This window comes from Dreissena polymorpha, chromosome 16 (assembly GCF_020536995.1).
Source record: "Dreissena polymorpha isolate Duluth1 chromosome 16, UMN_Dpol_1.0, whole genome shotgun sequence".
In the NCBI taxonomy this organism is placed as follows: domain Eukaryota; kingdom Metazoa; phylum Mollusca; class Bivalvia; order Myida; family Dreissenidae; genus Dreissena; species Dreissena polymorpha.
In genome coordinates this window covers 36,078,038-36,105,726 of record NC_068370.1, presented here as the reverse complement: position 1 = coordinate 36,105,726, position 27,689 = coordinate 36,078,038, and the positions used below count along the sequence as shown (strand labels likewise).

The window sequence follows — 27,689 nt, the reverse complement described above, 5'->3', positions numbered from 1 at the left end:
TAACGTTATCATGAATTACAGACCATCTTTAAAACAGTCGAAATGCCAAACGTTTTCCATTATCTGGTCCTTTATTAGCAAAATGTCTGCTGTAACCCGGCAATTGTCATATGCTCTTCTTAGACTATTAACCTAAATGCTGATACATGTGCCAAAAATTATACTTACCGGTAAAAAGGAATTAATAATACACTTTAAGGCTGGATTTTTTAATAGAGTGTAAACCAAGATTTTGGTGAAAAAGTTTTCTGGAACTCTGCATGTATGTTCAGAGGAAATCCATTACATAATTTCAAATTTACTAGAGTACACTTATATTGCACCACATAAAATGCTATAAAACTATAATATTGAAGTGCACATATAAACTTTATTATAGATGGGTATGTATATTGTGTCAATCTCTTTCACATATGAAAGAGCTGATGGTCATTTGGAAGTCATGCTTTGATGCTTAAAGTACATATAAATGCATGACTTAATTTAGATTAAGCAAAATAAAACACTAGGTATTTGCCAAGATTCATAAGAGTCAAATATATATGAGAAGTAAGAGCGTAATCGTGCACAGCGAGACTTGCTCATATAGAATTGAACCTATTATTGCTTTCTATCAAAATAATTTCATGCCTCCGAACTAATATGCAATTATTAGCCCGGTGTTTTTTTCATATGCAGATTAATGCTCCGTTTTAGCTCCATAATTAATGAACGCCTCTATATTTAAAAAAATTAACACTGGAGTAATGTTCACCAACATTTTTTCATACAGATTTGATATAAATATTATACAGCTGAACAAAAAAATGCATTAAGCTCTGTTTTCCCGGCACACGCGCTGGACATACACCTTTAAAAAACACTATACTAATTCCAGTACTTGTGCACTTAATTGATTGTAAACAATGACGGTTGAAATCCGTACGTGGGAATTTTTCTGGTAACCAAGAGTGATGTCAACGTTCATGAAGCCTTTCATTCATAAATTTACATACATCGGGTGTCAATACAAGCATCACCAACACATCAGCTCCTTTATGACCTGAATAAAATACATGTATATTTTCTTGAGTACCTACTGCAACTTACAAATATCAAAAACATTCACGGCAGTCAATTTCTTGTGTAGGCCTACTGGTCTTAATGGCAATAATAAACGTATTTAGTTTAATGGAGATAATAAAACAAAGGGAACTAATTCAGCTTATTCAGTATAGTAGTCAAAATAGTTTGGATGTTTTCTCTTTTTTACGAAAAGTAATTTATTCAATATACAGAAAATAAATGTGCGCCACCTGCTGTCATAATTTGGTAACTTGCAGTCTGCTAAGTTGCATTCTGCTTACTGCCTGTTGCTAACTGCCGTTGTTAATGACACTTAGTGGCAAAAAGATTATGACTGGTTTCAGGAATAATGCACACACAAACATTAGATAGTCACCAAGCATGTTGCAACAATTATCAAGTATAACCGAAAAGACAACAAACATGTTGGAATTGTCATGAAGCATATTAGAATAAGCATCAGGCATAATGTAAATATTCACCATGAATGATGTAATGTTGCAACAATCATCAAGTATAAACGAATAGACAACAAGTATGTTGGAATTGTCATGAAGCATATTAGAATACACATCAGTCATAATGTAAATATTCACCACAAATGATGTAATTTTTACCTAAATACCGTTCCATAGTTGGCAGTCTATTATCTTATATACCGTAGGTTTCCACGTATAGTGCGCAGTGTTTTACCTCCAAAATTCAAATTAAAAAGCTGGAGCGCGCTATACATTGATACAACGCTATCCTGGCTGCTAAATTGGTATAAATATGTGTAATCGTAAATAATCAAAATGGCCGCCATGTTTTTTTCCAGCAAACTACCACCCTATAATCGTACAGACTGAGGGGCCATTGTCGAAACAACAAGAAGTCGCTACTGGTTGATATGGATGCGGTAGAAGAAGTTTTGGTTAAAAATAAATTTGTTTGAATAAACTTGCAGACATTTTTTTGTGTTTTTACACTTCTTTATTGATGAATTCCGATGGGGATTGTTGTCGACATTCCGGAGAGCAGGCAAGGGTAGGTGCGAACGAGGTCTTTTTTGCGGGTAATGGTAGGTGTGAAAGGGGGTCATTTTGCACTTCGTAATTGGCAGATGTTATTGAGTAATATGTGCCACGACTTGTTAAGACGCATATTGATATTTGAGACACTAATTGACACTTGGGAACGTGAAGATATGCAATTGCATTTCTGTGTGTATAAATATTGAACATTCAACAGTGGTGTACCTCAACAACTGTATCCCCGTCTCCCATGCGACATTCAAATTTACCGGTAATGCCCATGCTTTCCCAGAGGAAAAATCACACGATGTATACTAATTCTTATTTTCTCACGTTTTTCACGAAATGTACGTGGACTGTTAATCTTTTGCTAGAAAATTACAAAATTGTCAGAAAAGTATAGTGCTATGCAACCCATGCTCCTAATCATAATGACGCTTCCTATTTCGAATGCTTAATTAAGCTTTCCAATGCCCCGGATTATTGGATTGTGCAATAGTAAAATGGCGGCCCTTTTCGGTCCGATTTGGTGGTTTTATTGTCTTTAAATATTTTTTTCTCCATTTTTGCATTTAAAAAACAGCCTGCGCGCTATACACGGGAGCGCGTTATACGTGGAAACCTACGGTAGTGTCAAAAGCAGTTGATGAGGTGGAATCAAAGATCTCCAAAACCAAACATCGCGGTATCACGCAAAAACAGATCTTTGCATGGAAAAATGACTTTCCCTAACAGATTGACGGCTTGCATGCCCATTTTCAATTGAAATGTTCTTCTTGTATTAAACACAATGTGGCGTCTGTCTGGGCTTGTGCAACATTCAAAGAGACATCATAGTCAAGCACAAAAAAAAGTGCAGAACATAGAGAAGCTGTAAATAAAACACTTTCTGCTACTGTAGTACATCGTCCCATGTGGAAATCGATGACGATGATAATGCAAGTGTATATGAAGATGACAAGAAATTGTTTAGCACTGTTTTTTATGCAGCATTGTTATTATATACTAGTCATGGTAAGAAAAAAAACTAATTGAAATTATGAATTTTGGAAAAAAAACTTATTGCGAAAAAAATCTTGTAGTGAAAACTTATTGACCCAAAACCTTATTTGGAGCTCTGAATAAGCCACTCTATTTTTTGTGTGACTTTAAACCATGTATTATTAGACATTGTTTGATTTTCAGAATTTGACTTTTGAAATGATGTATTTAATTTTTGAGTTTTATAGTGTTTGTCAATCAATTTCAATCAAATTTACAAAAAATAATAATAATGTGATGAATTATTCTTGGTCCAAATTTAACCAAAATCCATTAAAAAAAGGGAGCTATATTGATTTGAAAATTTGTTGTGTTAGAACAGTCTCAAAGTGTATATCATATGTGTTGATATGATAGATTATCAAACGTTATTGTGATACTATAAACTAAATATTTTCTGATTATTCATGATTAAAATCGATAATCTGCAAACGAATACCCTTTATATAATTATAACTTACACCAGTGCGATCTTCACAAAGACCTGTTTGGCAGCCGCACCTCCCATGCTGGCGGTACTGAACATGCTGCCCATTGACATTCTGCTACCAGACTTGCCTTGCCGACTCCTACCTGAAGTTTTTAAAGCAGCATTACCACATACTGTTTGTAAATCTCGTGGTGAAGTTAAAATAATGATGTGATAATAAAATTAATTAACCAGAAACTTATCAAAGAATTCAGCAATAATTTGGAATTAAAACTAAAACAAGAGATTTTTTTGTCAGAAACACAATGCCCCCTAATGCGCTGCTTTGAAGCCAAATATTTGACTTTGACCTTGAAGGATGACCTTGACCTTTCACCACTCAAAATGTGAAGCTCCATGAGATACACATTCATGCCAAATATCAAGTTGCTATCTTCAATAATGCAAAAGTTATTGAAAAACTTTAACCAAGGTTAAAGTTTTGGGACACACACAATGAATGACAGACAGACAGACAGGCCAAAAACAATATGACCCCAATCTTTCAATCCGGGGGCATACACAGTTATGATAAAACTTTAACGAAGGTTAAAGTTATAGAAAAGAAAAATACGATGATATTAGATCTTTGACCTTGAAGGTTAACCTTGACCTTTCACCACTAAAATGTGCAGCTGCAGGAGAAGATTGAATGAAGAAATGATTTTTTTATTTTTATTTTGACCTTTGACCTTGAAGGATGACCTTGACCTTTCACCACTCAAAATGTGCAGCTCCACGAGAAACATATGCATGCCAAATATGAAGCTGGTGTGTTCAATATTATTAATGTTATGATAAAACTTTAACAAAGGTTAAAGTTATAGGAAAGAAAAAAACAATGATATTTGACCTTTGACCTTGAAGGTTGACCTTGACCTTTCACCACTAAAAATGTGCAGATGCAGGAGACAAGATTGAATGGAGAAATGATTTTTTTTTAATTTTGACCTTACACCTTGAAAGATGACCTTGACCTTTCACCACTCAAAATGTGCAGCTCCACGAGATAAACATGCATGCTAAATATGAAGTTGCTGTGTTTAATATTAAAAAGTTATGATAAAACTTTAACGAAGGTTAAGTTTAAGGAAAGAAAAATACAAATATATTTGACCTTGAAGGATGACCTTAACCTTCACTTTTCACCACTCAAAATGAGCAGCTACATAAAAGTTATCAAAATTTAACCAAGGTTAAAGTTTTGGGACAGATAGACAGGACAAAAACAATATACTCCCGATCTATCGATCCGGGGAAAAATCATTTTTAATACTAGTATCTTCAATAGATTTAAATAAAATATGTTTAGAGCTCAATGATTATTATTAAATGAGCAATAACACAACACAAAGTAAAAAAATGATCTAAAATATTTAATTTATTTTAGTGAAAATTGTTGAACAAATTTATCTGAAACAAACATGCACTAAATAAGTATCCTTATCATGCATCATTGAATGTCAACTTATTTAATTGATGAACAAATTACAGATTTATCTTGACCAGAACACATAATATTAGCTTATGCTGTTGGAAAATTCACCCCACATATACTATTTAATTAAAATTTAAAATAGAGATATTTCAGTCTCCTCAAAACTAGTCAAATTTTTACAGAACAGTAGCTCCTGCAAACTTGAAATCAACAACAGGATCTCCTCTATTTTTACAGGACCTACCCGATACAGAATATAATAGTAAAATAATCCGGCTTCATTTCTGTAATCAAGGTCATGACAGTGTGATTAACAATGATTATTTATATACATAACAATCCTGTTTTTGAAATAACTATAAGACAACTGGTTATTTATCATTTTTATAATAGGATTTATGATTATCTTGTTAAGCAACTAGGCTGTCATGGATTTGGACCAGTATTCCTTAGATAATTATGCAGACATGGCGAAAGACAGTCAGTAGTTTACAGGACAGACAGGACAGGCCTAGCTGAGAGGAGCATACATTTAGTAGCCAGTCGTAAATTGTACTTGCCTCAAGTATAAGTGTTTAACCCATAAATGCATGGCAAAGTACATTCACAAAGGACATTTTACAGGGCTTTTTTGGCCTGATTTTATAGCCGAAATTCGGCTATATTCCAAAGTGCAAAAAGTATACTTTTTTCCCCAAAATTTGCTTAAATTTCCAATTGGAAAAAACTCTTATGACATTGGCTGTTTCGCTATTTAAGAAAGCGTAGTCCGATCCAGTCTTGTACGGGTTTAAGACTATACCTCGATTTGAATAACATCGGCATTGTTCGTGTGCACGATTTTCTCCGTCTTGTTCATGCGCTTATTAAATTTGCGATGAAATTCAAGCGTTTTGAAATTCAGCTGCATGGATAACAAATATATCCCGCAATTCGAAATATTACGTGAAAAAGATTCTTAAGCAAAATCCTGGTGGCAAAACGAAAACTGTTTATTTTGTTAAGCAAGCGTCATTAAATAAACAAACATCGTCAACAATTTCCAAAGCTTCCCATTGAAACTCCTTCCATTGTTAATTATAGTAATTTAATAACAAGTGACTCTTTTGCATTGTCATCTTTGATTTCCGAAAGCAAAGTGCTCACTGATATTCAACATGTTAAAAGCAGTAGTTCTACAGAAGAAGATGAAGCGCCTCCTAATAAAATGGTGCCTGGTGTGCCTGAAGACTTTGTGTGAGCTTAGTATGTGGAAATATGTTGATCATGGTGGTGTTCGTGATTAAAGATGCTGAACTCATTCATGTAGTTTTAAATGCCATTTTTTTTCCCCAATTTCTTGAAAATGCTGATAAAATTCCAAGTTTCAAAGCCATGGGCTATCTTCCCAAAAAGCTGAAAAAAGCCCTGTTTTAAACAAGAGCTGTCGGTCGGACAGCATGCTCAACTTTTCTCAGTGTTGATTGAGTTATAAATGCTTGATATTGAAGCAAAAGGAGTATCAAGAAAGACAACATTCGGCTATTTGCATTACCATAATTACTCTATGTATTCGGACACTAAGTTTTCGGACACCCCCTCTTGTAGCAAAAATAATTATTTTTCGCGACTCTTTATTTTCGGACACACGAGTTTTCGTCCGTTATTTATGTCTCTAAGTTTTCGGACAGTATATTTTACAGCGCTATTTTACCAAATTTCAAACCTGTTTTTGATATCTAATGACACTTCGATCATGGGGTTTTACAACCAGATTAACATCATAAAACATTGCGGGTGCATGCCTGAGGGAGATGGACCATTACATTTGCGTTATTGGGTAAATAACCTTGTAAACCGGTATTAAACAATGGTTTCGCCCGATAGCATAAGCGTTATGACAATGACCAGGGGTAGTGCCAATTAACAGTTCAATTATCTACTGCAATGGTACTACCCCTTCTCGGTAAAATAACTGTGACAAATACTAAATGTTTCAAATTGTGATGCACCTATTACAAGTTTTATGAACAATGGAAGGTGTTAAACAACAACTATCGGAAATGAGCAACAAAAAATTCATAGTTTGCTTTTTTATTGCGTTAATTACAGGTTCATACAAGCATGTATGGCTACATCACATGCTCATTTTTGAACTCGTTGGTCAAAGTACAACCTTGAAGTAACTTTCTGTCAAATAAATTAAGCAATAACAGTTATTTTAAATGCAGTGCAAACATGTACTGTAATTTATTCGTTACGGCATAGTATTTTACAAGCGCGTGCTATTACCGGTAGTTGTTGATATAATTGACGCTATTTTCAGACACTTCCATTTTCGACTCTAAGTTTTCAGACACCTGTATTTTGTTTATATTTTTCGTATCTAAGTTTTCGGACACGAAACAAATTAATTATTTTTAAGTGTCCGAAAACATAGAGTAATTACGGTAAGTGACAGTAAATAAAAAAATGAAGTTAGGTTAAAATCAACTGTAGACATTATTTTCAATTTAATATTTTTTATTTCAAATTTCTTTCAAAAGTATAAAAGGGGCCATAATTATGTCAAAATGCTAGTTACATAACTTTGCCTGCACAGTCCCCTTATGATAGTAAGTAAGTGTAGCAAGTTTAAATGCAATAGCTTTGATACTTTATGAAAAAAGTGGACCAAAACACAAAACTTAACCGGACGCCAACGCCGCTCAGGTGATGACATTTTTTATTTTTTTTTCAAGTTATGCACCTTGACCTACACAAATGTCTTGTTGCCATAAATAAGTATGCCAAGTTTGAGTTAAATATCTTTGATAGTGTTAAAGTTTAATTTTTTTTTCTTTCTTTAAATTTTTTTTGGTGTTTTTTACTTGAGCTTTTAAGATCCAATGTTTACATGTATAAATACAAAGCATATAATGACAAACTTCAATACATGCCACAATCTGTGAAAAGGCCCCTTTAGCCTTTCAATATCTCCCATTTCAATTAGGCACTATCGCTATGTTTACAACGCATAAAACTTTCAGAGCCATAAACAATCGTCGACAAACCAAAAATTTCTTCTCAAATTTTTTACTTGACAATCAGTCCTGTAAATAAGAACAAGAGGGCCATGATGGCCCTGAATCGCTCACCTGACTCATTAAGATCAGATGAAAACTATGACCTCTATTGTCTACACAATGTTTTTCTATGATTTGACCTAGTGACCTAGTTCCTGACTCTAGATGACCCAAATACAATCCCAATCCAGATTTCATCAAGATAAACATTCTGACCACAGTTCATAAATATTGGATGAAAACTGTGACCTCTATTGTCAACACAAGGTTTTTCTATTTATTTGACCTAGATTTTTACCCCAGATGACCCAAATACAATCCCACCCAGATTTCATCAAGAATTCTGACCAAATTTCATAAAGGTTGGATGAAAACTGTGATCTCTAATGTCTACACAAGGTTTTTCTATTATTTGACCTAGTGACCTAGTTTTTGACCCCAGATGACCCAAATAAAATCCCAACCCAGATTTCATCAAGATAAACATTCTGACCAAATTTCATAAAGATTGGATGAAAACTGTGACCTCTATTGTCTACAGAAGGTTGTTCTATTATTTGACCTAGTGACCTTGTTTTTGACCCCAGATGACCCAAATACAATCCCAAACCGGATTTCATCAAGATAAACATTTTGACCAAATTTCATCAAGATTGGATGCAAACTGTGACCTCTACTGTCTACACAAACAAATTGTTGACGGACGGACGCACGGACACACGCAGGCACGCACAACGGACGCCGGACATCACACGATCACATAAGCTCACTGTGTCACTTCATGACAGGTGACCTAAAAATATGTGTCGGAGATAAACATGAACAGTTGTGGTTAAAATCCCATAGAAACAAGGGCTGTTTGTAAAACATGCATGCCCCCCTATATGGGATATAAGTTGTAGTAGCAGCCATTGTGTGAAAACGTTTTTTGTCACTGTGAATGGTGGTGGTGGTGGTGGTGTAGTAGTAGTAGTAGTAGTAGTAGTAGTAGTAGTAGTAGTAGTAGTAGTAGTAGTAGTAGTAGTAGTAGTAATAGTAGTTGTAGTAGTAGTAGTAGTAGTAGTAGTAGTAGTAGTAGTAGAAGTAGTAGTAGTAGTAGTAGTAGTAGAAGTAGTAGTAGAAGTAGTAGTAGTAGTAGTAGTAGTAGTAGTAGTAGTGGTAGTAGTAGTAGTAGTAGTAGTAGTAGTAGTAGTAAAAGTAGTAGTAGTAGTGGCAGTAGTAGTAGAAGTAGTAATAGTAGACGTGGTGGTGGTGGTGGTGGTGGTAGTAGTACTAGTAGTAGTAGTAGTTGTAGTAGTAGTAGTAGTAGTAGTAGTAGTAGTAGTAGTAGTGGTAGTAGTAGTAGAAGTAGTAGTAGTAGTAGTAGTAGTAGTAGTAGTAGTAGTAGTAGTAGTAGTAGTAGTAGTAGTAGTAGTAGTAGTAGCAGTAGCAGTAGCAGTAGCAGTAGCAGCATTACAAGACCAATACTTAAGAATGATCAAATGGGAAAAGGTAACATAGCACCAGCAGTAAATATGGGGCTCATTTACAGGTCAGATTTGGAATCTCTGCTGTAAAATGAGATTTTGAATGAATTAAAGGGAGGCAAATCTGTAATAAAAAGAACATGCATAAACCGTAGTTGTTTCCCTTGTTTGAACCATGCTAAATCCTTACAAGTTTGGAAAGAATTGGATGAAAAATTTGGACTTTATTGCATAAACACCATTTTCTCAATTCAAGGGGAGGTAATTCTGTACTTCATGGACCAATAATGCTCATTTTTTGTAGGGTTCGTGTCCTCATTGATATAAATTCACTGTGCAAATTTGGAAAGGATCGGACAAAAAATGTGGAAGATTTTTTAAAGTTTTCACAAAATAGGCAAAAACGAATAAACATGCAAAGTTCAACGAGCTCCTGCGGCCATGTTTTTTGACGAATCAAATTTCTTTGAACAACTTTTTCAGGGGAGCCCTCAAAGGTCATCCCTGTGAAATTTTTTGAAAATCTGATGAGCGGTTTCTGACAAGAAGATTTTTTAAGGTTTTTACCATATATGGTCATGGCGGCCATCTTGGTTATGTGATCAAATTTTTTTTAACAATTCTTTTGTCCCATGACCTAGGGATGCTCCACATGAAATTTAGTTGAAATTGGCTCAATGGTTTAGTAGAAGAAGATGTTTACAAATTGTTTACGGACGGACGGACGGACGGCCGGACGCTGAGTGATCACAATAGCTCACCTCGAGCTATCGCTCAGGTGAGCTAAAAACAGGCTGGACCTTACAAAATTTTACAGGACATGTCTGTCAGTCCAGCCATGTTTGGCAGAGACCGATATATATATGAGATATAAGATGTTACTTTTTAATGATTTGGAGGACAATTTCAGTGCAAAGAAACCTTTATCTTCCCTGAATAAGGGACCTGACCTTATTTTGTTTGCAAAAGCTTTGTCAGGAATCCCCAAAATTCCACAGGTTTTTATAGATGGCCCCCTAGTTTAGTAGGATCATGCATTATTGAAAGGATTCCAGGTGACAAGTTTACATGAAAAAAACTTAACCACTTACAATTCCAAGAAACCAAAGGGTCGATAGCGTTGAGTTGGATTATTTCAACTATCAAGTTTACTCAAAATGACTCATGACATACATTACATAATTGTGAGTCAAACTCATATCCAGCTCATTTTTTCATAACTTCAATAAAAGGTTAAACCTATAACAGAGGAACACCTAAAAAATGAAAGCTTTATTTATTTCCAGTTTTATTGATAAAAGTCTGCTCTAATGACATTTCTGTTTAACATTTTCTATACTTAAAAATTTAAGTTCCCTAAATCATCAATAAAGAGTACGAGATAATACTTTTGCACTTTCAAAAATAAGATTATCATAAATATTTTTTTAAAGACATTATCAACCTTTTAAAACATTTTTTTCAGCTTAATATAAAGAGCAACAAGAAAATTCTTTGAATTGATATCCCCGCCAATATGCTTCTGGACACAAAAGTGTTATATTTAACACTCAAAAAAGATTTTTTTCAAGATACAAAGGGCCATAACTCCGTTTTTAACAGATGGTGTACAATACCATTTGGCGTGCATCATCCTCTTATTGATATACATACCCATACCAAGTTTCAATGAAATCTGCCAAAGCACTTCCAAGATATGGCTCCAGACACACAAAAAAAGCATTTTTTCAAGATACAAAGGACCATAACTCCGTTATTAACAGATGGAGTACAATGCCACTTGGCGTGCATCATTCTTTTATCCATATATATACTCATACCAAGTTTCAATTAAATCCGCCAAAGCACTTCCAAGATATGGTACGGACGGAAGGACAGACGGAAGGACGGACGGATGGACAACCCCAAAACAATATCCCTCCGCCTCTGGCGGGGATAAAAAATGTTCGAAGTGACTTTCAGTGCCTTGAAAAGCGATTTGATAGTATCACTGTAAAGCCTTTATTTGAAATTGTATACAATTAACATTAAAAAATATGAAGTTTTGAAATATATGTGGAAAAAAGTTACTTAGAACCATTTTGCTCTACTCAGTTAGTGCATAAATACTGTCCTTAAATCCTTTATACTGTAAAAAAGGGAGTCAATAGTAATTTATATTAAATACTTAACTTTTATAACAATCTTTTGTCGCTTACCGTCTTAATCCTAATAAACGCGCCCGGGCGCGATGCAAATCACAAAGGGGGCGCGTTTATTTCACCCCCCTTTAGGTATAATATGAACTGACACGTAAAATATGTTTACCAGTATTTAGGAAAAAGTTCCAAGTTCATTGAGCAGTCGTAGACATGTCACAATTAGTTTTACCAGAATACTGCACCCAATTATCATTCTGTTTCTGCCTCGGCATTGATCCGCTGAATCACGCCGCGTGTCAAGATGCGGCGATTCGCCGAGGAGAAATATGTACAAATATTGAAACAAATGTTAAATAATTTTCAAATTAACGAATAAAAGAATTCAAAATTAACAAATATAAGAAACAGATACAGATAATACCCTGTTATTCTTATTTATACGCGATTGTTTTAACATTTTGTCAGCTTCTCTGCATACTTTATACAGTTACCATCCGATGTCATCTGTCAAAACAATGTAGGTCAGTAAACATATCAAAGAAATTTACAAAGTTTAATCTAGGAAACGAGACATGCTTTTAACATCGAAAAAAACGATATCTATTTGCATAAGATTGAGTTGCTAAAATACACAGACGACAAAAATATAAATAATGTTGACCATTTAAAAAGGTTATATGCATATTCAGCCGACTTCACAATCAACCCCCCAATCACTGGGATCTAGGTCGTCCGTTTACATATGGCGCACCAGGCAGCCATGGCACATTGGCTTATTTCCCTCACAGGTACCCATTTATACACCTGGGTTGAGAGGAGCAGATGTGGGTCAAATTTCTTGCTCAAGGAAATTACAGCGCTCAGGGCGGGATTCGAACCTGGGACCTCTCGATCCCTACGCCAGCGTCCTACCATTAGACCACTGCTCCCACAATTTGAGTAATAAAATCAAATGTTGGTTTATTTTTAAATGATTACTTTCACTTCTTCCCAATTTTCAGAAAATGACTTGTGTACATGTGCATCTTTAATTCTAAATTTAAATTTACACATTGCTTCTGGTGATGAACTGCATGTTCAGTGGGAATACCGCAGTCCCGATTTGGCTGCTATTTAAGTTGTTAATTGGTCGTTGCAGATGAATATGAACTGTACACAACACTTAATTGTGTGCAGTCAGTATACAATAAAATAATTGTTTCAATAATGAAGGAACTAAAACAGCGTAATGGTAACAATACAGCATGTTTGAATTATATTTTACTAAGAGGAAATGTCAATGCCACGTAATTCTTGAGATACCCCGTTAATTTAGTTGAAATTCACTAAAAAAAAATTTTTGGAAATTAAAATTAATGATCTGAATGTTGTACCAGCTATGAAATGTTTATTCACAAATAAATATGGCCACGCCAATTTTCGCGCACTTTTTCAGAACAAAGAAATTCATTTAATTCACATGCACTATGTATATAAGGCTAGAATTTGTAGCCGAAAATAGTTGTACACGACGAGTGCAAACCATGTCAAGTGATTTACGCATGTTGTGATTAACAACTTTCCTGATTGGGCGCTTATTTAATCAAATCTTTAAATAGAAGCATATGCAGAAATTCAGCACTTTTATCATCAATATTAACCAGAATTTGCTTTAAAAATTGGAAATAGGGCATATGTGGGATTATCGAGTAATGGATAAAGACGGGAGAAGTTGCATGTACATGTATGCGATTGAGACAGTTGAAACGTATGTATCGGGGAATCAAGAGACTCGGGAAAATTTGATTATTACATTCATTTATGAGTTCTCTATGGCTTCAAACTGTTAATTGCCTTATCCAGACATTCCCAAAAGTATTTTAAGTCCACAGGACATCCGGTCCGGTAGTCTTAGATAACTTGCAGGACCGGACTGGGATTCATAGGACCGAAACATCAATGTACAAACATAAAAATCTTATTTATATATTTGCAAAGTTAAGTGTTATGTTGTCCGGCAACAACTCAGATGCTAGATTAATACTAAGTGTTGGTTGTTTTCCTAAGTCGATAAGTTGTATGGGTACATATTTGTTTTCTTAATTCCAAGGGTGTCATTAATTGACCCAAATTTGAGCTAAATTAAGCTAGGGGTCTGGGACCGCAGGACCCCAACGGGGATTAAGGAACGAGTCCCTATGGGGGACACCCCTGTGACCTAGCTTATTGTACTTTTTTTGTAGTATTTCTAGTTGCAATTTCTGGTGACTACAATGCGAAATATTATAAACCATACCATCCATATCACAGCATGTGTATTGTCATTCTATCAAATTGTTATAAAGAACGTCGAAAATAAATTAAAATTGACAAATCATTCTGTATCCGAATATGACAGTCTGAAAACATGTACATGTTTTGCACATATAATAAAATGTGCATTATACATATCGTTTGAATGTAGAAAATGTAAACGAGTTAAACCAGTAACCTAGCAAATATGTAATCAATATATAATTTGGTTAACATATTGCTTTACAATATGCTACTGCAGTGCTTAACATTGCTATAAATCGATCACATTAAAGTTCAAAATGGACATTAGCAGCATTTCGCAGAATCATAAGATTTTTCGGAAAGAAGCGAAGAGATTTCGTCAGTTACCGTTCATTCTTTGCCAGCTGCTAACCAATTTGAAATCGATAAATAAAAGACCGTTCGAAATTTGTACCAAGCGCAAATTTCTGGAATGCCCAGGAATATTCGTTCTCAAATGATCGCACACTGGAACGAATTCTATAAAATAATTCAACTTTTCTTCTTGAATTATTTTCGGACATTCGGACCGGCAACATGGCATTTTCAATCGGACATGTCTTTAAAACGTCGGTCAGGTCTGTCTGTCTGACACTTTTGGGAATGTCTGCTTATCAAACATGCAATTATCACTCCTCCAGGTGCAGTATCCTACAGCTAGGTGCGAACATGGTTGTTTTATACGCGGAATTTAAGAAGACAGAAAAAACTGTCACGGTGTAAAATACATGTTGAAATTTGAAAACAACAACGCTAACAATACCATATTGTTCTACAGACAAATTAATTTTATTTTTCGGGGAGGCCTGGGCTTGTAATTAGTTTCTATCCATGGTAAATTATAGATAATAAAAGTGTTCGCGGAGTGTCACATCACCAACAATTTCCTCAGCATCATGCCGAGGCGTGTCTTGGCGAACAGATGCGGCAACCAGATGGTCGATGCCGAGTCAACTCCGCGAGCACTTGATGTTGTCAAACTCTGCAGATCGCGGAATTTGTTGGTTTTGCGTGAGCTGTAATGTACCTTGTTGATAAAAAAAGAATTTTCCGTCAATAAGATGCAATTACTTTACCCCTTAGCAGCCGAGAAAAGGGGGCGCTATTATTTTGATCACTTCTTCATTTTATTTTACGATAGGGGTGCGTTTATTAGGGCGGGAGCGTTTAATTGGATAAAGACGGTATACATTTGCATTGTAAAAAAGTATTTATTTCAATGTCTCAACAAGAGTGCCAAACTGTCACAAGAAACGCCCATTTGAAGGTTTTGGACACCATGCTAAATGCTTGAAATGCACTAGTTACCTAGTGACCTAGTTTTTGACCCGACATGAACCATACTTAAACTTGCCCTAGATATCATTAAGAAACAACTTCTGACAAAATATGGTGAAGATCTGATGAAAACTTCTTCAATTAGAGAGTAAACAACATGCTTAATCCTTGAAATGCACTAAGTGACCCTGTGACATAGTTTTTGACCCAACATGACCCATATTCGAACTTGACCTAGATATCGTCTAGATACAACTTGTGACCAAATTTGGTGAAGATCGGATGAAAACTTTTTCAATAAGAGAGTGGACACCATGCCTCATGCTTGAAATGCATTAGGTGACCTAGTTTTTGAGCCGACATGACCCATATTTATACTTGACCTAGATATCATTAAGACACAACTTCAGACCAAATTTGGTGAAGATCGGATGAAAACTGCTTCAATTAAAGGGGATTACCATGCTTAATCCTTGAAATGCACTAAGTAACCCTGTGACTAAGTTTTTGACCCGGTATGACCCATATACGTACTTGACCTAGATAATTGTCTAGATACAACCTCTAACCAAATCTGGTGAGGATCGGATGAAAACTACTTCAATTAGGAAGCGGACACCATGCTAAATGCTTGAAATGCACTAAGTGACCCAGTGACCTTAGGTCTAGACGGGTCAAAAACTAGGCTAGTTTTTGACCCGGCATGACCCATACTATATCTTGACCTAGATATCATTTATACACAACTTCTGGTTAAATTTGGTGAAGATTCGATGAAAACTACTTCAATTAGAGATCGGACACAATTCTTAATCCTGGAACTGCACTTAGTATCCCTGTGACCTACTTTTTGACCCGGCAATACAATATTCAAACTTGACCTAGATATTGTCTAGATACAACTTCTGACCAAATTTGATGAAGATCGGATAAAAACTTTTTCAATTAGAGAGCAGACACCATGCTAAATGCTTGAAATGCACTAAGTGACCTCGTGACATAGTTTTTGACCCGGCATGTCCCATATTTGAACAAGCCTTAGACATCATTAAGACACAACTTCTGACCAAATTTGGTAAAGATCGGATGAAAACTACTTCAATTAAAAGAGCAGACACCGTGCTAAATGCTTGCAATGCACTAAAGGACCCCATGACCAAGTTTATGACCTGGCATGACCCATATTCGAACTTGACCTAGATACAACTTCTGACAAAATTTGGTGAAGAGCGGATGAAAACTACTTCAATTAGAGAGTGGACAACATGCTAAATGCTTGAAATGCACTAAGTAACCTCGTGACCTAGTTTTTGATCTGGCATTATCAATATTTGAACTTGACCTAGATATCATTTAGACACAACTTCTGACCAAATTTGGTGAAGATCGAATAAACTACTTCAATTAGAGAGCGGACAACATGCTTAAACCTTGAAATGCACTATGTGACCCCATGACCTAGTTTTTGATTCAGCATGACTCATATTGGAACTTGACCTAGATATTGTCAAGATACAACCAAGTTTCGTGAAGATCGGATGAAAACTATTTGAATTAGAGAGCGGACACTGCTGGACTCCGCAGCCGCCCACCCGCCCGCAAAGGGTGAAACTTGAAAACATCCAGTTTTTTCAAAACGGGCGTATAATATTGGTACTTATAAACAAATAATGTATTAAGACGATATGATGATACTTAATTTGAACAAGTTGCTGTTGTGAATGTTTCCAACTATCAATAAATTCCTTTTAAAAGGTTAATTGTTTTAACTTACTTGATCAACCTCCACTTCCTTTTTTGTAATTAAAAAGGCTTTTCACAGATTTTGGCATGTTTTGAAGTTTGTCATCAAATGCTTTATATTGAAAAATGTAAACATTAAATTTTAAGAGCTCCAGTAAAAAATCAAAAATAAAATTTAAAAAAGGAAAAAAAAGTAGCCCGCAACAGGGCTCGAACCAGTGACCCCCAGAATCCTGAAGTAAAAAAGCATTAGCCAAATGAGCTATTCTGCCAAGCATACATAAGATGCGTATTTTATACGTTTTATAAGCAATCTTCGTAGTTTCACAAATTTCAACGACAACAACAGAACTCTCCAAATTATTCAATCGTTTTGCGTTGCAACGCTCTTTAATTTTTAGGTTTTTAAATCGTCAAAAGATGCATATAATGGCTATATTAGACCATGGCAAATGTTCAGTAATACTGTTTCCTCACAAATATCATAACTAACCCGAAAATTTGAGAATCTGAAACAACTTTTTTCAATTTTGTCAATTTACCAAACCGTGAAAAGATCACTTTAAAGGTTTTGCCACATCAGCAATATTTGCAATGTTGTTTCATACATTGCAAGTTTTTTATCAGTGAAATTCCTTCTTAACGAAGGGAAAAAACACTAGTATCTCTTCAAATAAGTTCAAAAAAAAATTTGATCACCCTTATTGTTTATAAATTTATTATATTTAAACCTCAAACATGTCCATTAAACAACGAGTGGCTACATTTGTTAACAACTTATAATTAACCATTCATATTAAATACGGGTATGTGTTTAGTGTATTCTGAATTCTACTTATAGAAAATACACCAAAACAAGTCAAGCACACACAGATATTCACCATAATGCATATAGCACTATTTTACCATGTTATTTTATTAAAGATGAAGAATCCAATAATCAAAAAGAAGGCAGATCCACAGTTTAGGATGGGTCCTGGGCCCGTATTCACCAAACAATTCTTAGACTTAAGTCTAAGCATAAAGAAAATTCTTAAATTAGAATATTCAAGAATTTCTTTAATTTTGAGTCAACCTCTGCAGTAAACATCTCTATCTATATTAGTCTTCATATAGAACATTTTGTTAATGACACACTCACCAGTGGCGGCCTGTATATATTCAAAAACTGAACACATATTTCTTGGTTCTAAGTCTATTCTTTATTCTTAAGTCTAAGAATCGGTTGGTGAATACGGGCCCTGGCTTTCTCTCATTTTGGTAAATAAGGTGTCACAACCAGAAAGTACAAGGCTATATTTGCATAAACATTCTTGACTTGTTCTTGACTTTTTGGCATAATTATATATGAAATTTTATGCCCACATAAAAGGTTTTATGAATCGAACTTGGTTTTAAGTTATATAATAACACGAGGCGCATGGGAATTGTGCCAAAAGGTTGCTTAATTTTGCGTAACAGGTCAGCCGATCTGGCGCTGGGATCGGAGTCACGTGACAGTAAGCGTCACCCGCCCCTAGCATCTTTTTGCAGACAAAGGAAAGCGCTCATCTCGCAGTCTTAGAGAACGCTGTTAGCAGACAGTTGCTTGAAAAAATATTGTACCTCCACTCTGCCTCCGCTATATATTTATATATACACATATATTTTTGTTATTTTTTTTTTCATGTTACCGTCTATCTGTCCTTTTGACTTAAGCCATTAGCATTGTCATGCAGATTTATGCAGTTATAATTCTCTTTATTTTTCCTATCATGTTTTGTTGCCTTCATGATTATTGATAATTTTCACTGATAAATTTTCACTGTTTGAAACAGTGAAATTATCAGTTTTAATTCACTGATATTTCTCTATAAACCACTGGAAAGCATAAAATAAATATAAATACGATAAAATTCCATAGATAAACAGCATGAATCGGATGATCAGCACACATTTAAAGAAAATAAAAATATTTTGAAATAAATCAGAACGTGCTTATTATTCAAAATAAAAGATCAATATGTTCATTAATGTTACATCATGATATCACATATTGTTACTATAAATAGTAACAAAATGATGTTGTGAGACAGGCCGTTATTTGTATCAAGCCGACCAATATAAATAATATATCATCCCGCTGAGCCAGACTGATTTTTAATATCAGAAAAGAATCGGATTGCGTGGCTTATACTGAACTAAATGGCAGCCACATTCAGTCTTAGCCAACAGACAGTCCTTCTCAAAATTATAATTTATTGCCGGCAATGAGGTCCTATAATCATGCAGCCATTTCCGGCCCAGACTGATTATTTCAGGCCCAAAAAGTAAAAAATGACGACGAATGACAAAGAGAACATTTTTAACATTGTAATTTGCATTGACGACGCAGCAAAAATCTTCGGATACCGTATATGCACGTACGTCATTCAAGAAATGCAACCAATAAAAAAATGTTTTTCATGATTGGAGTATTCATAAATAACTCTGTAAATTCCTTACTTTTGGCTTGTAACTTTTCTGGAAAAAGCTTATGGAATTCCAAATTTCGCCACAATTTTATTACCGGACATGAGGTCCGGCAATATTAGAATCATTTCCGGATTTTCCAAATTATTATCGGAAAAATCCGAGGACCGACGGTATTTCGGAATGACTGAACAGTGATCAATAAAATTAAGCCACAACTCTACAAAACAATAGAACATAATTATAATGACACGTAGCACACAATTTGGATAATACAAATATTGAATTGTTGTCCTAATATCAAGAGAGTCTAGCTAGTTCCTTCATTGAAATTACATAACATGAGGTACGTCATAAATTGCGTAATCAATCGAATGAAAATTAAAGTAAGGAAGCTTGTTTTGTTTAAATTTTAGTGAATGACCAAAATAGTATGATATGTGATATAAACGATAACAACCCGCAGAGCTGGCCATAATGGCCCTTGGACAAAAAGCCTTGGGCCGTAATGTCAGCAGCAGGCGGACTATAGACGTTGGCCCAGCTCTGCCGTGTGTTATTGTCTAATTACATTTTTGATTACTAATGTATTTTAGGACAAGTTTTTAAGAGTCAGATGTCAAATTTTCATGGACATTTCTTTTACCCATCATCTCAATGACAATGGCACTTCTTTTCCTGATTACTCTACCCTTTTTATTGAAACAGCAGTCCAGAATTCACTGAGGATTAGTGTTAAAGTAGTAGGCAATACAAAAGCAATCCACTTTTGCTCTGAAGAATTAGTTCTCTATAGTTTAAAGGCACTTGAGGCCTTTCACACAATGCTCCAGAATTTCCAAATATTCAGTGATTCATTTTGAAATCTACATCAATGAGTCCCTGGGACTCAAATATTTTGAAACAATGGGTCCAAACTGAAAACAATGGGTCCCAGATCGTGTTTTTGTCACTTCGTTACAAATAATCTACTTAACATGAAACACCTTAGCCAGGGTCCCTTTTATGCAATTTTACAGCTAAAAAAAGAAATAGGTTTATAGCAAGTAAAATCTTTCTTTGTTTTACTTTTAATAACAAACAGTGAAACATATAACATCTTAAACAGAGAACTTTAACAATTTGGACTGACTAGACTTTTAATAAATTGGATGACTAGTGTTTATAATTTTTTGGTCAAAATTTGCCCTTTCAAACAGTGTGACAAAATACAATTTCTCCTTTGGTCAAACGGTTTACAACTAAGAACTTCAATACAGATTTAGTGTAACAACACTCATACTGTATTTAAGGTGTATAGCCGCCTTCTTGCCTTTTTTTTTCTCCAAACAGGAAGAGCTTTTTCCACAAATTCATTTCGGACAAAATTGCACAACTTCAATCTCATGAGTTTGTCTTGTTTCCCTACAGTTAACCTGTTCCTGACTTCGGTCAAGACCTTATTCTGTATAGAAAAGCAAATTTTTCTAGTAAAATTCATTTTAATTAGTAATTACTTACCTGCTATCATATTGCTACTCACTCCAAAGGATTGTAATTCATCCGGAAACTTTCTGTCCAAAGAATCCCACACTTTTCATAAACCCGTCGGTAAGGTCAGAACGGTCACATAGTGCTGTGTAGCCGTATAACCAAAACGGGATATTACCCAGAATCACTCTTATTCCAATAAACAATATGAAAATATTAGACGAAGAGCGGGGTGGGAGGTGGGACTTACCGATAGCAGGTAAGTAATTACTAATTAAAATGAATTTTACTAGAAAAATTTGTTTTAATAGCTTAATTACGTTACCTGCTATCATATTGCTGACTTTGCAGCTGCGGCGGGAAGGTTCGCGAAAATCTCCCCATCACAGCGGAACCCATATCTCGGGTTCTCAGCTAATCTTTGTTATTACGGTATTAACTTAATTCACGGATAAGCGTAATATACCTATGCCGTAGAAGATACTACCGTTTGTGCAACCACAAGGGGGCCCAACAAATACAAGTTGTCCTGTTGGCACTCCAGAGAACGAAGATAAAAAGATGAAAAAGTGGTCTGATTCCTCCAGAAAGCAGCTTGAAGCACGTCAGAGAGTGGGGTATGATTAATATACGCCAACGAAGCCGACATTGCTCGTAATTCATGCGGTCTAATCTTAAAAAGGGATGAATCCCTTGAAGAAAGAGAAGAGTAAGCCCTTTTTATAGTCGAGGCTACCCAATGGGAAATAGAAGCCGCAGACACATCGCCCCCCCATTTTAAGGGAATGAAGAGTCTCTTGCGAGAGCCTCGAATAGACTTAACTCTTCTAAGATAGAACTTCAAAGACCTGACAGGGCAGAGGAGTCTATCTTCATCTTCATTTCCACAAGTTCTAGAAAGACTTGGGACCTTGAAGGGTTTAGAAGCCATTGAGGGGAGTTGATTTTTAGCAAGGAATCCTGGCTGACACAACAAAGTGACAGAGCCATTGGAGGAATCAAAACGAAGATGGCTTTCTTCGATACAAAGAGCATGAATTTCACTTCTACGTTTGGATGAAGCCATGGTAAGAAGGAAAACGGTCTTCCAGGTTAGGAACTGTAAAGAAGCCTGATTAAGGAGTTCATAGGGAGCTTTAATAAGCGATCAAAGAACACAAGCCAAATCCCATTTGGGGGTAAGAGAGCGAGACACAGGACGTTTAAGTTCCATGGCTCGGATCAGTTCCGAAATGGCTGGGTAAGCACAGACTTGTGATGACTTACGAAAAGCCAAGGTATGCGAAAGTACAGATCTGTATCCTTTGATGGAGCTAAGAGAAAGTTTCTTATCATCAAAGAGATAGATTAGAAAATCCGCTATGCGTCTAGCAGAGGGATTGAGGGGATCAATTTTCCCTCGAACACACCAATTAGAGAAGAGTTTCCAGCGAGCATCATAGACTGCTCTGGTGGACTTTCTCCCTGCAGAGGCAACGAGCGTTGAAGCCCTGACAGAAAAGCGTTTCTTCTGCAGGGATTGCCTGATAACGGCCAGACGTGTAAGTGGAACATGTCTGGATCCACGTGAAGTCTGCCTCTCTGAGATAGGAGATCTGACCTGTGCGGAAGTTCCCTGGGAAAATCGCACAGGAGACCGAGAAGGTCGTTGAACCAGGATCTCCTGGGCCACCAAGGGGCTATCAGGAGGATCCGGCAAGAGCTCACACTGATTTTCCCTAAGATTTGGGGAATTAGAATGGGTGGGGGATAAGCGTAAGCGTCCAGTTGATCCCAATCGAACGAAAGCGCGTCTACCGCCCACGCTGCTGGTTCGTACACTGGACTCACATACAGAGGAAGTCTGTGGTTGTCTCTGGTCGCAAACAGGTCGACCAGTGGATAACTGACTGTGAGGAATATCTGGTTGGCCACTTCCTGATGAAGTGTCCACTCCGATGGAAGTAACTGGTGTTTGCGAGACAAACCGTCCTCCAGGGCGTTGAGACGACTTGGTATGTGTTTGGACAAGAGAGAGACGTTGAGGCTCTTGCAAAGAACAAGTAAGTTCATTGTTTCCAGATACAGGGAGTGAGAGTGTGTACCGCCCTGTTTCTGGATGTAAGCCACGACTGATGTGTTGTCTGTCGATACCATCACACAGGAGTCCCGAAGATGTGATTGGAATTGAGAAACAGCTAGAAAGACTGCTCGCATTTTAAGATTGTTTATGTGCAGGAGAGACTCCTGAGGAGACCACAATCCTGATAATGTCAGGCTGCGGAGTTCCAGGTGAGCGCCCCAACCTTCCATGCTGGCATCCGTTATGAGATGTAAAGAAGGTTGCGGGGGAAGAAGCAGTACTCCTGCCAACAGGGTCTCCTCGTCTAGCCACCATTGAAGGTGAGGGACTAAGGACGAAAGGATGGGAATCTGTGTTAGCAGATTGTCTGGAGACCATTTCCAACAAGCTGAGAGATAGTGCTGAAGAGGACTTAGGAAGAGACGTCCCAACTGCACGAAGTCTGCTACAGAGCTCAGGATACCGTTGAGTGAGAGGAAATCTTGAGCTGTGATATGAGATTGGGACAGCACCCATCTGACCTTCAAAAGGAGGTCTGATACACGTTGCGGTGAGACCCTGACCCGATTGATGTGGGTCAATTCAATTCATTTCCACGAATATGAAATCCTGAGAGGGAATGAGGTTTGATTTGGTTGCATTGAGAAGGAGTCCTAAAGAGAGGAGCTCCTTCCAAGAGAACTCTAGGTGTAGCAGAAGCAGTCGACAATCGAGCTGGTGTAAGAGCCAATCGTCGAAATACTGAAGCAGTTGAACCCCGTGTAATCGGAGGTGTGAGCCCACTGCGGCCATGATTTTTGGTGAAAACTCGTGGAGCTGTGGCCAATCCAAAGGGCATCTCCCGAAACTGGTAGACCTGGCCTCGAAAGGAGAAGCGCAGGTACTTCCGGTAGTTGGGATGGATAGGAACATGGAAGAATACATCTTCCAGGTCCAAGGAAACCCCCCAGTGCATGGGTTTGATGGAGCGCCGAATGAAGGCAGGAGTCTCCATCTTGAAAGTAGGTTTGACTAGAAACGTGTTGAACACATTTAAGTCTATGACTGGTCTCCAGAAGCCGCTTTTCTTTTGAACAAGGAAAAGGCGACTGTAAAATCCTGGAGAACAAGGGTCGTGAACCCTTTCTACCGCCTGTTTTTCTTGGAGTCCGAGAATGGAGTCTGGAAGTTGTGGATGCGGAGATACCAGATCTATTGGGACGCGAGAGAGTGGGGGCCTTTTTTCGAATTGAAAAGTGAGGCCTTGTGTGACAAGAGAATGAACCACGCGTCCGAAGTTATTTGGAGCCATCGATTTGCGAAGTGCATAAGTCTGGCCCTGACTGGTACCTCCGGCATTGGAGGTTGTGGCGGTAGAAAGGGGTATGACCTAGGGCTGACCTTTTGGAGGTCCACCCTTGCCAGAAGAAGGATTAAATGACTTCTTGTCCGCATTGGGTTTGCCCTTACTCCAATTTTGGTTTACAGAAGGCTTCCGATAGGAAAAGTTCTGTTCTGAAAAGGAGGGGCTGACGTGGCGCAGACGGACGCTTAGTAGGGAAACTGTCCCTTTTAGCGTTCTTGGCCGGTGGGGCTCCTGGGGGCTTAGAAGCAGGGCGCTTTAAAAACCACAGGGCGCTGGCCAGAGTTGCTCCTAGTTAAGGAGGCATGTATCTGATCTTCACGATCAGCAGTAAGTGCCGACTGTATCCTCCCTCCGAAAAGAGAATCTGCTGTTAGTGGAGCAGTTCGAAGGGAGTTAACGCCTGTTTCCAAAAGGAAATTATTGGGCAAGGAAGAGAGGATGAGGTCTCTCCGAAGCCTTAACATCTCAGACATAGACGACGCAGCATTGTGAGATAAACGCTGCGTAGTACGTGAAAGATGTATGAACAAGGCACGGAGCTCCTCTGGGATTGAATCAGAGAGCTCCCAAACCAAGTCTAAGGCTGTGGCTGCCATGAGATCTAGCTGGTTAGCCAGACCTATGGAACGGCGTTCTCTCAGCTCCCAATTTTCCAACAGGGAAAGAGGGACTTCTGTATGGGTAGATGATGAAGGCATTGTAAGTGACAGCTTACTAATGTCAGCATCAGGAACCGGAAGTTTGGAAAGGTCCAAACCGGTAGAAGGGTCGGGTACCGGGGCCTTATAACTTTTCCCGCCGTCCATCTGTTTAGGCTCCGTCAGCTCCTTAGGGGCTTTCCATGGAGATTGCGAAGGCTTATTGGCTGGCTCAAGTGACTGGAAAACAGCCATTGTGGAAGAGCCAATAGGAAGGCGGAGATCCACTCGGGAAGTCGCGTTATTTATCCTGCCGGGCTCTCGTCTGCGGGCTACCTGTTCTGTAACGGTAACCGCAGATCCTGTGAGAGACAAGGAAGGGCGGGGGCAGAAGTCCTCATCTAAGGTTTTGAACATTAGTTCATAAACCTGATTGATGGAGGCCAAATAATAAAGTTCGGCCTCATTAGACTCCGAACCCGCCTCAATCGAACCGTCTGCGGGAGCATTGGATTGATTGAAACCGGTGGATACAGAAGTAGGAATACTATATTCATTCGCTTCTATCATGAAAGAATCGTTTTCCGGCACCATCAAAGATATAGCTGGTGAGTTAGGTCTATCAGAGATCAAGTCAGCAGACTCACTTTGAATACCAGCGGTCGCTGGTAAAGGATCAGTCAAAAAAGGGACAAAGATTCCTGGCAACTGTTGGATCCACAAAGTATTGGGATTTGATGGTGTAGCGGCAGCCCAGGGTATACTTCTATGCAATGTGGAAGAGACCCGTGGGGCTGAAAACGCAACCAAAGTGGTTAGATTAACCCCTGTACCTTGAGCCTGATATGTATGCAAACTAGTGTTTGAATACAAATTATGCTCAGTGGTTGTAGGAACGGCTGAAGTGTGTGTTGAGGCCAACATAGAGGCCGACACACGTGGATGGGTGTCAATAGATTCCTCAGAGAAGGATCAACTAGGGGACCTAGGAGTCCGAGAGCGCCTAATAGAAGAAGGTTTATGTCCCTTATCCCTGCGATGCCGAGACACTGTTTGGCGGCCCTGGGAATGATGTTTCCTGATCGAACGTCTCCCAGAGCGCTGGCGTGATCGCTCTTTACGAGGCAATCTACGCAGAGAAACACTCCGTGAGCGTGAACGACATCCCCTCCGATAATGATGAGGGCTAGTGAAGTAGACAATGAGTCATACGACGACGAGGTGGAGGAGTAGCCGGAAACATCAGACACTATGCGTTTACGTCTGTGACTCACAGTAGAAACGCGGCTGCGTCTACCTATGTGGAGTACTGACAAGGTAGTGTCAACATCTAAGGTGACCGGAACGGTCTGTGGCACGACCGGTACTGGGTGACCGGATCGGTCATTACATGACCGGTGACCGGCCCGGTCAATAACCGGTGACCAGACCGGTCATAGCATGACCGGTGATAGCATGACCGGTGACCGGTTGACTGGTGAAGACACCGGTCATAGTATGACCGGTGACCGGACCGGTCAATGTTGACCGGTGAAGTCTCCGGACCGGTCAACTGGTCATTCCCGATGAACGGACCGGGCGAATTTTGTCCGGTGTCGTCACCGGGCAAGGACCGATGCATGGTATCTCCTGATGGCATATGGTCAAGATCGTGTGGTGAAAAGTCCCGACAAACGGAACTTTCCCTACTTTGATCTGAACTATGCATGTTGCGTCTACGACTCTTGAAAGGTCGACGCTTGATGGCCCAGGTATCTGCAGACCAATGCTCACAGAAAGGGCAGCAGTTATCCTGGGTACATCCGGCACACGACAGGCAGCTACCATGGTTGTCCCATGCTGCCCTTATGTGTCCACATGAGCCACGTGTTTGAGGCATATTTTGCCTTGAACAAACCAAACAAAAACACAAAACAATACAGAAATAAACGGATATATATACGGAGAATGTTTTAACACAATACAAAAACTTCTGTATTCTGTTAAACAGAAGAATCCAGCGAAACAGAAGCAACAATTAAGTAAATAACAAAAATGTCGGCCTTTGTATAACGCATCCGGAATAAGAGTGATTCTGGGTAATATCCCGTTTTGGTTATACGGCTACACGGCACTATGTGACCGTTCTGACCTGACCGACGGGTTTATGAAAAGAGTGGGATTCTTTGGACAGAAAGTTTCCGGATGAATTATGATCCTTGGGAGTGAGTAGCAATATGATAGCAGGTAACGTAATTAAGCTATTAAAACCCCTCTCACATCCTGCAGTATAAACAGCAGATGTCTGTGTTGTTATATGTACTTATATTCTACGTAAAATAGGACAGAATACTGTACGATCTTTATCACTATAATGTTTGTACCGTATAAAAATGAAAGATGCTATTCATTTCAGAACTTGCAAATTTTAATTGTCACATAAGAAAAAACAACACTGCTCAATTAATCCAGAAAAGTATAATAACATCGCTTTACCATATAAATAATAACTGTCTGCGCTCACAAACCACATGGTTTACATCGAGGCTGCGTTATCAATAAATATCTACACAGCGAGTTTAAATTGTTGAGGATCAATTCCGAAAACCCTTTTCGGTCGCATTTTCTTTGCTTACCATCCGGGACAGCCAATTAATCGTCCAGCGAATTTTTAATAAAACACCGTAACTGATTGGATAATTGATATTTTTCAACCAATCAAAAAACGCGTAGTACATTCCCAATGTAGTA

The 27,689-nt window shown here is 37.9% G+C and overlaps 1 protein-coding gene across 9 annotated transcripts in view; it reads right to left on the bottom strand.

Annotated features, from left to right (window-relative positions):
* Positions 1 to 27,689, bottom strand: part of LOC127861598 (speract receptor-like) — a 767,747-nt gene that overhangs the window by 478,863 nt on the left and 261,195 nt on the right. For all 9 annotated transcript variants that reach the window (XR_008040289.1, XR_008040290.1, XM_052400229.1 and 6 more), the window contains one exon: positions 3,581 to 3,692. Coding sequence is in view for 7 of the 9 variants with exons in the window: in XM_052400229.1 (XP_052256189.1) it covers positions 3,581 to 3,692 (112 nt within the window). In the remaining 2 variants the exon portion in view is untranslated. The remainder of the gene's footprint in view (positions 1 to 3,580; positions 3,693 to 27,689) is intronic.